This window comes from Conger conger, chromosome 5 (assembly GCF_963514075.1).
Source record: "Conger conger chromosome 5, fConCon1.1, whole genome shotgun sequence".
Lineage (NCBI taxonomy): Eukaryota > Metazoa > Chordata > Actinopteri > Anguilliformes > Congridae > Conger > Conger conger.
This window is the reverse complement of record NC_083764.1, coordinates 56904312-56912830: the sequence shown is the minus strand read 5'-3', so window position 1 is coordinate 56912830 and position 8519 is coordinate 56904312. Positions and strand designations below refer to the sequence as shown.

At 49.8% G+C, this 8519-nt stretch overlaps 1 protein-coding gene across 6 annotated transcripts in view; it reads right to left on the bottom strand.

Moving 5' to 3' along the window:
* Positions 1–8519, bottom strand: part of rnf220a (ring finger protein 220a) — a 156490-nt gene that overhangs the window by 48552 nt on the left and 99419 nt on the right. For all 6 annotated transcript variants that reach the window (XM_061243749.1, XM_061243750.1, XM_061243751.1 and 3 more), the window contains exon 2: positions 1997–2126. In XM_061243749.1, coding sequence (XP_061099733.1) covers positions 1997–2126 — 130 coding nt within the window. The remainder of the gene's footprint in view (positions 1–1996; positions 2127–8519) is intronic.

Sequence of the window (8519 nt, the reverse complement as noted above, 5' to 3'; positions counted from 1 at the left end):
CGCTGTCTCGCCCACGCGGCCTCGCTCTGCCCGACCCCTCGGGCTTCTGGGTAATATCACTCGTAGGGTCCGGTTGCTGGTTTTTGTTGTTTTTTTGTCGTGAGGTTGCGGTTGTTTCTGTGTGTGGAGAGACTGGCGAGCGTGTGTGGGTAGGGCTGACTCCTTTCCCTTTTTGTACTTGTAATAATTTTAGTCATATTTAGGCTTAACATTTTATGTCTATTACTGTTGTAAATAAGTAAGAGAAACATTCCTGATGAGCTGAGATAGTTTGACTCAGTTCAAGGTTTGCCAATGGGGCAAGAACATTTAATTTGCGAAGCAAACAGTCACTTAATGCAAGCTAATATTTTCTACTTGATTGATGTGATTTTTAAGTGTCATTACAAGATTAAAACTTGTGATGACAGACATTTTGGGACTGTTTTTTTTAGTGGGACAGGAGTGCTAGTCTATTGCAGCTCTGTGGGAACGAGTTCTGTGGTTCCTGCTTAACGTACTGGCGTGACAACAAAGAGCTAATAAACTACAGGAAGGCTCACAGCGACACTGTAACATTGACTTGCTAATACGGAGAAATAATACGATTTCACACTTCAAAAAATGACTGTCTCAACAAGCATTTTTAGTCTTGCAATAAGACTTAAGATCTTTTTTTTCCCCTCAAGTTTCAAGCTACTGTTTGCTTGGCAAGTTAAATTTTCTCACCCCTTTGGCTAATCTTGAAATGAACTGTCTCAGCTCACTGGCATTTCTTTTGTCTCACTGAGCGAAAAAGTAATAGAAATAAGATTTTAAGTCTAAATATAAGACACTTGTTTAGACTGACTTATTTTGAGTTTTTACACTGCGGTGGATGAGTGAGCGGGAGCGAGGCGGGTTATCTCAGGCTGACCCTCCTCCTCCTCCTCCTCCTCAGACGCCGGTGATGAAGTGCGGCTTCCTGTCAGCCCTCACCTGAGTCAGCCTTCCGCTCTGATGGACTGCGCTGACCCTCTCCCACCATTACTTACCCCGGGGCTGGGCCCCCGCCACTCCCCGCGGCCCCCCGCGGCGTGCTGATTTATGAACAACAACCTCCCCGCTAACCAGCGCTTTGTTTCCTCTCTCTGACCCAGCCTCCTAATGCCTCCAGCTCCGCGGTCTCACTAAGAGCCGGGCGGAGGCTCTTCTTCTCTGTTTTTAAATGAGGGAGAGAGAGGAGGCTGGCAGGCTCCACTTCCTGTAATGAGGCTCATTCACGGCTAATGTGCGTATTGCGGTGCTACTGCCCCCTAGGGAGAGGAAGAGGAAATGCAGGCTGTCACTGTGGGAGAAGTGGGTTCCTTTTGATGTGGTGTACTGCCTGCTGTTACCAGCAGGGTGTGTGTGCGTGTGTGAGTGACCAAAACAGAAACTCTCTGATGGCGTTTGATATGTGATGCTGAAAATTGTTACTGCAGGGATTTTGTGATGGTTGGTTGTGAACAGACCATGTTAAGAAGCTCTATTTATCCCATAGGTAACATAAACCCAGTGCATTTGGCTCTTGTCCAACAGGAGACTTCTCATTGTGTCGATACCTGAGGTGTATTTGGGTCCGGTCCAATACGAGAGGCTTCAGTGAGTGGAGACCTGAAGGTGTATTTGGGTCTCATCCAATAGAACTGCTGCAAGTGAGTGGGAACCTGAGTCCTGGTCCAATAGGAGAGCTTTGATTGAATGGGTATTTGGAGTCTGGCTCAATAGGAGAGCTCTCAGTGAGTGGGTACCGAGGGGCTGGTCCAATAGGACAGCTCTAAGTGTACGGGTACCTGAGATTGGTCCAATAAGAGAATTCTGAGTGAGTACCCGAGGCCTGGTCCAATAGCAGGGCTCTGAGTGAGCAGGTACCTGAAGCTTGGTCCAATAGGAGAGCTCTCAGTAAGTGGGCACCTGAGGCCCTGTCCAATAGGAGAGCTCAGTGAGATGGTATCGTAGGCCTGGCCCAATAGGAGCGCGGTAGGTCAGCAGGTACCTGAGGTGCATGTGGGTCAGGCGCTCCATCTCCTGCTCCATGTGGTCCTGTAGCTCCCCGGGCCTCAGCACCACCTGGCAGATGGGACAGACTGGAGCCTGGCTGTCATACAGAGAGGGCTTCTTCTTACCTGGGACACAATGGAGAGAGAGAGACGCAGGTTTTACACACACACTCCCAGTCTTTCACAACAGACTTAAAACAGCCACGCTTCCCCACAGTTACCACCCACACGTACACTTCAAACATGTATTGTGGCAGGGTAATAGTTTCTACACAACAAAAATACAAGTAAAATGTACAGTGTTCAAGAAACTCTAACAGAGTACGTACTAACAGAGAGTTAAATTAATGTGTGACATTTTACTGTGTAGTGTAGCAATTATCACCCTTTATCACCATAATCGAGTCCGGTATTGTTGCAGTGATTTGCGGCGATCGATGTGCTGACAGATTTGAGTTTTGGGAGAGGGGAGAGAGAGGGAGAGAGAGGGAAAGAGAGAGCGAGGGAGAGACGGAGAGCTGGGCAGACTGGTGAAGGGCATGATGACATCAGACCGCTCGGCGGGTCCCCCGGCCCTTCGGACAAGCGGAGATTCGGGTTTCGCCACCGGAGAGCCCTCGCCCCGTCCCGCGTCTCCGGTTACCTCATTAACACTGGGGTAGGAGGAAACTGGCCGAACCCTGCACCGGCCACTGTATCGGGTTCTGTCTCCAGTTTAGCGGCGCGTAAATAATAAAAAAAGAAGCGCGGACGCGCACATGTCCGCACGGACGACCGGCCGCGTGGGCGGAGGGCTGGCGTCCGCGGGGAAACGAGAACCGCGCGCGGCGCCCCGACCCGACCGCAACCTCAAAACACCTGCCGCGTTCCGCGCGGTTCTCACAGACGGGCGCACGCCACGTATGTATGCACGCGAACACGCCTCATACGTGTCCAGACACGCACGCACACGAAGGAAGACGTGCATGTGAAGCCATGTATACAAGGCGGACACACAAACACGGACACACACACAGGTGCCTTGTACATACCCACGCACACACAAACGGCACACAAAGACACAATAACACAAACAGGACAGAAATAGCGTGTGCGCAGATGGCCGCAGAGACAGGTTTGCAGCACTAAAAGCCTCCCCTGGTAAAAATAAAGGCTGTCTGTGACTCCCGGGGCAGACTTCCTGACCTGCTGCACTGTCTCTGCAGTGTTTGGATCCTGACTGGAAGCTCTATTTATACGCCCGCGGACAATGGGCTCGCCCGCCAACAGGATATCCTGAATGGACAGGCCATCGTCACGACGACCAGGAGGCCTCAGCTGGCAGGCACATCTTTCTGCCTTCGCGCAGGGTGGAGCTCTGGCACACACACACACACACACACACACACGTAGGCATACACACAGACGCACGTGGGCAGCTGGACACACTCTTGTCTTTGCCCGCCCCTTCAATCCTTCACTGGCCAGAACTGTGTACATTGACAATGTTATTATTAAACCAAGTTTTGAACATGTACACAGTAAAATGTTCAGCATTAAATCATCTCTTACAATCGGACACATGTGTACTCTGTTAAGAGTTGAAATAACACCACACTTTTACTGTGACTACTGATATGTACGGAAACACCAAACGTTACCATGAACGGTAACTAATGGGCATAGCCTTTTCTGTGATTTTCACTCGGGCACAAGAAAGGACAGCCTCACAACCAGGACACTGAGGTCAGCGGGCCTTACACAGTAGAATCTCCATGCTAAAATGAACTCAGAAAGAACACATTTCCCTCAGATCGAGTACACATGTTGCACCGTAACACTAAACACGCCGTGTGGCGTTCTTCGTGGGCGGGACCCGCGCGCGCGAGGACCCCGGGTTGAAGCGGCCGTCCGGGGCATTTGCCTTTGATAAATCCCAGGGCCCCCGTGCAGAGATGTCCTTGACTTGGAGGGCAGTGTGGTGTTTGGCTGCTGATGCGCCTATAATTTGAGTGCGTGACAGATCGTCCCCTCCACTCCCAAACAAACACACATAAACATACACACACACGCGTGCGGAGGGACCCCTTAGGGGCACACAAATCTTGCTGGGATATTGGCCTGTCAGAAGTATTTCCTGCAACAGCGCAGATTTATCATTAAGAAGCTGCCGGGGTCAATGTTAGCATACACCTCCCCAACCCAAACCCCCCCCCCCCTCCCCTACTACATCCCCTCTTCTTTAACTCTATCTCTCCGCTCCTCCAGCCCTCCTCCACCCCTCCCTCCCTCCCTCGCTCCTGGCCAGACGTGCCGACGCATACCCAACTCCCATTCCCCTCCACCACCACTTAACAGCCCCACACTCTGGACACTTTAAGTGACTTTGAGAAATGGGTAATCGATTACAATCCTGTGTGTCTCCACCTCTCTCTCTGCCTCCCTCTCTCTTTTCCTGCGCCTCTCTCGCCCCATCTCTCTACTTCTTTTCTTATTTTTCTCTCCCCTTCTCTCTTTCTCAGCCCATTTCTTTTTTTCTCCGTCTTCCTCCCTCGCTTTTCATTCGTCTGTCCTTTCGTTTTATCTCCCTCCATCTTTCTTCCTCTCCTCCTCCTCCTCCTCCTCCTCTCCGCCTCTCCCTCCCCTGCTCCGCCATCGGCCCGGCAGCGGTCAGCTTTATTACCCTGACAAGATAATTCCCGCCGTGCCAAGGCAATCAGCGTCTGCAAGATTAAACAAAGAGAGATCCAATGTGTGCGTGTGTGTCTGAGCTGGAGGTGGGGGGAGAGCCAATCACTTTCCTCCGGCACTGTGGAGCTCTACTTTAAGCTCTGTCGCTGGACTGAAGAGTGTCAGGGAACAGAATAATGGAGATGACCAGGCTGATTTTCTCAAGCGATGCTAAATTCTAAATATGTATCTCTCATCGGTTTGGTCTGCTACGTGAAGGCTAAGCGAATTAGAGTCAGGGCTTCATGGGCTACGTGTCGTTAGCTGTTAGCATTAGTGGTTAGCATTAGCGATTCATATTAGCGGTTAATGTTAGCGGCTAATGTTAGCCATTAGCATTAGCGGTTAGCATTAGCCGTGTGCGAACTGGGCTCCTGTGTGCTCGTGCAGGGCAAGTGGCCGTCAGCCAGTAGAACCAGGCGCCCGTTTGATTCAGAAGTACACAATCAATGGGCTCGGTAATCAGGTCCTAATCGCTCCATCGGGTGCCTGTCGTCCTCAGACCTCCGCGCTGTCACCTCTGGACCACACACACCATCACCACTGCCTCCTCAGCACAAAGAGCCTCTCACCTTGAGCACTGTCCTAGTGCCCCCTGAACACAAGCTCTCTCACACACACACACGCATACGCATATATACACACACACACACACACACATATATACACACACACACGCACACAAGCACACATACACACGCACACACACAAATGCCTATTGTCAGTCACATACATATACACACATACGCTTATTTTCACAGATATATACGCGCATTCTCACATACCCATACACATACACCCAGACACACTCATTCACAAGCACACACACACATGCCTATTAAATCACATTCAGGCACATACACACGCATTCACTCAGAAACATGCATACGCACACCCACGCGCACACACACTCATTCACACAATGCCTGCACATCACCGTCTACGGCAACAGGGGGATGATTACTAATGAATACACTGCTAAATGTATCGACTGTCTCTTTATTGGTAAGTAATTGGCTGACAGCGTCGCTGTGTGCACTAATAAAAGGGTGTGGTGTTGTGTTGATTTGGGGGGTGGTGGGAGGTGGGAGGTGGGGGTCAAGGTCGGTTCCAGTCATATACCCGTCTCCCTGACACATGATGAATGGACCTGTATTGACCAGGTCACGGGACAGGTGTGTTTAAACTACATCTCCCAGTGTAGTCATAAACACATTCGTTTAGATGTCCGTTCAAAGACATTATGAACACCACTATTATTAATCTCGGGAAACAACTTAATATACTGCAGGTGAATTGTGAGATGAATTAAATGAGTAATCAAAGTGCCGCTTGTGTTTTCTTGCAAGTTTTGACCTATTCCATAATTGCGACTGGCCCGCTGGAATAATTTAAAATGTAAGGATGACCGAAGAGTGTTTGCTTATTTTTCACGGTTATAATATGATTTGTCTTTGTTAAATGACTTATGGGCGTTTAGACCACAGCTTAAGTCCTTTATGTGCTCTTATTAAGTGTAGAGAATTTTAAAATGATGCATGGCTTCAGTGTACTGACTGAGTTATACGTGCGTAGTCTTTAAAAGATATGGATGCCTTAGTCTTGCAATGTGATTTACATGACAGATTACGGTGTAACCAATTAGACTAATTTTAAAATATTGAGGCGTAATGACTGTGTGTGTGTGTGTGTGTGTGTGTCTCTGAGCATGTGTATGACTATGTGTGTGCATGTGAGGAATGTTTTGTGATGACCCTGCAGACAGTATTTCCTGAGAGTGTATGTATGTATATATGTACGTGTGTGTGTGCGTGTGTGTGTCTGCATGTGTGTGTGTGTGAGGAATGTTTTGTGATGACCCTGCAGACAGTAGGTCCTGATAGTGTATGTATGTATGTGTGTGTGTGTGTGAGAGTGTGTGTATGTATGTGTGTGTGTGTGTGTGTGTGTGTGTGTGTGTGTGAGCACATGTATGCGCGTGTGAGGAATGTTTTGTGGGGACGCTGCAGACAGTAGGTCCTGATAGTGTATGTATGTGTGTGTGTGTGCGTGCGTGTGTGTGTCAGCACATGTATGCGCGTGTGAGGAATGTTTTGTGGGGACGCTGCAGACAGTAGGTCCTGATAGTGTATGTATGTATGTGTGTATGTATGTGTGTGTGTGTGTGTGTGTGTGTGTCAGCACACGTATGCGCGTGTGAGGAATGTTTTGTGGGGACGCTGCAGACAGCAGGTCCGGGGAGACGCTGTAAGCTGGAGCTCTCAATCTGCAGGCAGGCCTCCAGCTCGCCATCGATCGCTCTGTAGGAGCTTCCAGCGGCCGGGCGCTCGGCGGCATTCATTCCCGCTATTACCGGCCGCTGCCGCCGCAGTTACCACAATGTCATTTCATTCTGCTCCCGCCACGGAGAGCAGGGGCCGGCCCGAACGCTCCTAATCGCTTCGACTCAGCTCCTGCCAGGGAACACACACATCATCCGCCGCTGCCCCGCGCATCCCTAATCACCCCCCGCGCCCGCCCCCCACCCTGCCACCGCGCCGGCCCGTCCAACACGTTCACCTCAGACCACCGCCGAAACAACCTCACATACACCCCAACACAAACTCGGCTCTTACAAATACATGAGAATACACTGATTTAATAAGACCGTTAGCAGGTGCAAAACCTTTTAGCACGCGCAAAACCAATAACGTGACCAATGACTGGTCATGGTACTAGTTCTGCACCAATCATTGGTCGCGTTATTAGTGTTGCGTGTGCTAAAATATTTAGCATATTTATAGTTAGGACGTTTAGCATGTGTCTTAGTAAGTCAGGCCCTAAATTAGTGTGGCAAAGTTGTGCCACCGCTTCAGAACTACAGCACTTGTTAATAGACACATGTTTTGATTATATGTAGTGAGGTTAGCTCAGTATTTGTGTGTTTAGTTTGACCCACATTTAACAGCACACTTGGAATGCCTTTGTTAAGATACACAGTACATGTGTCCTCTCTCGTATTTTGTAAAACTACACCGCACTGATGGCCGTCTCGCGTGGACTGAAACGGTTCCACCGTTACGCGTTTATTACACTTTATGTGGAAATTTGTTAACGTAGCGGTGCCTGAACGCTCCCGTGTGTTCCCAGCGTTCTGCCGCTTGCCAGCCTGGACAGCTTTCTCCATTTCCCACAAAGCCCTGCCACTGTTTACTCTGACTCTGTGTGAAATCTGTAACGTGTTGCAGCATCCTCCACTTCCCCTGCTCCCTCTGCGGTAATTATAGATCTGTGAGGGACAGGTGTCCATGTGTTACCCTCTCTTTCTCTCTTCTTCCCTTTCGCTTCAGTGTGTGTCTCTCTCTCTCTCATGTTAAACCTTTTTTTTATTTGTCTGGCTTGTTTTCTTGAGATTTGTTTGGTTTTGCTTGGTTGGATTTGTATGTCATGCCCTGACACTAGGTAAATAAAGGGAGTTGTTAAAATTCAAAATTCTGTTGTCGCTCGCGGCGGCACGGATGGTGCAGTGGGTAGCACTGCCGCCTCACAGCTAGGAGGTCCTGGGTTCGAATCCCCGTCGGCCGGGGCCTCTCTGTGCGGAGTTTGCATGTTCTCCCCGTGTCTGCGTGGGTTTCTTCCAGGTACTCCGGTTTCCACCCACAGTCCAAAGACATGCATGTTAGGCTGATTGGAGAGTCTAAAATTGCCCGTAGGTGTGAGTGTGTGAGTGAATGGTGTGTGTGCCCTGCGATGGACTGGCGACCTGTCCAGGGTGTATTCCTGCCTTTCGCCCAATGTATGCTGGGATAGGCTCCAGCCCCCCTGCGACCC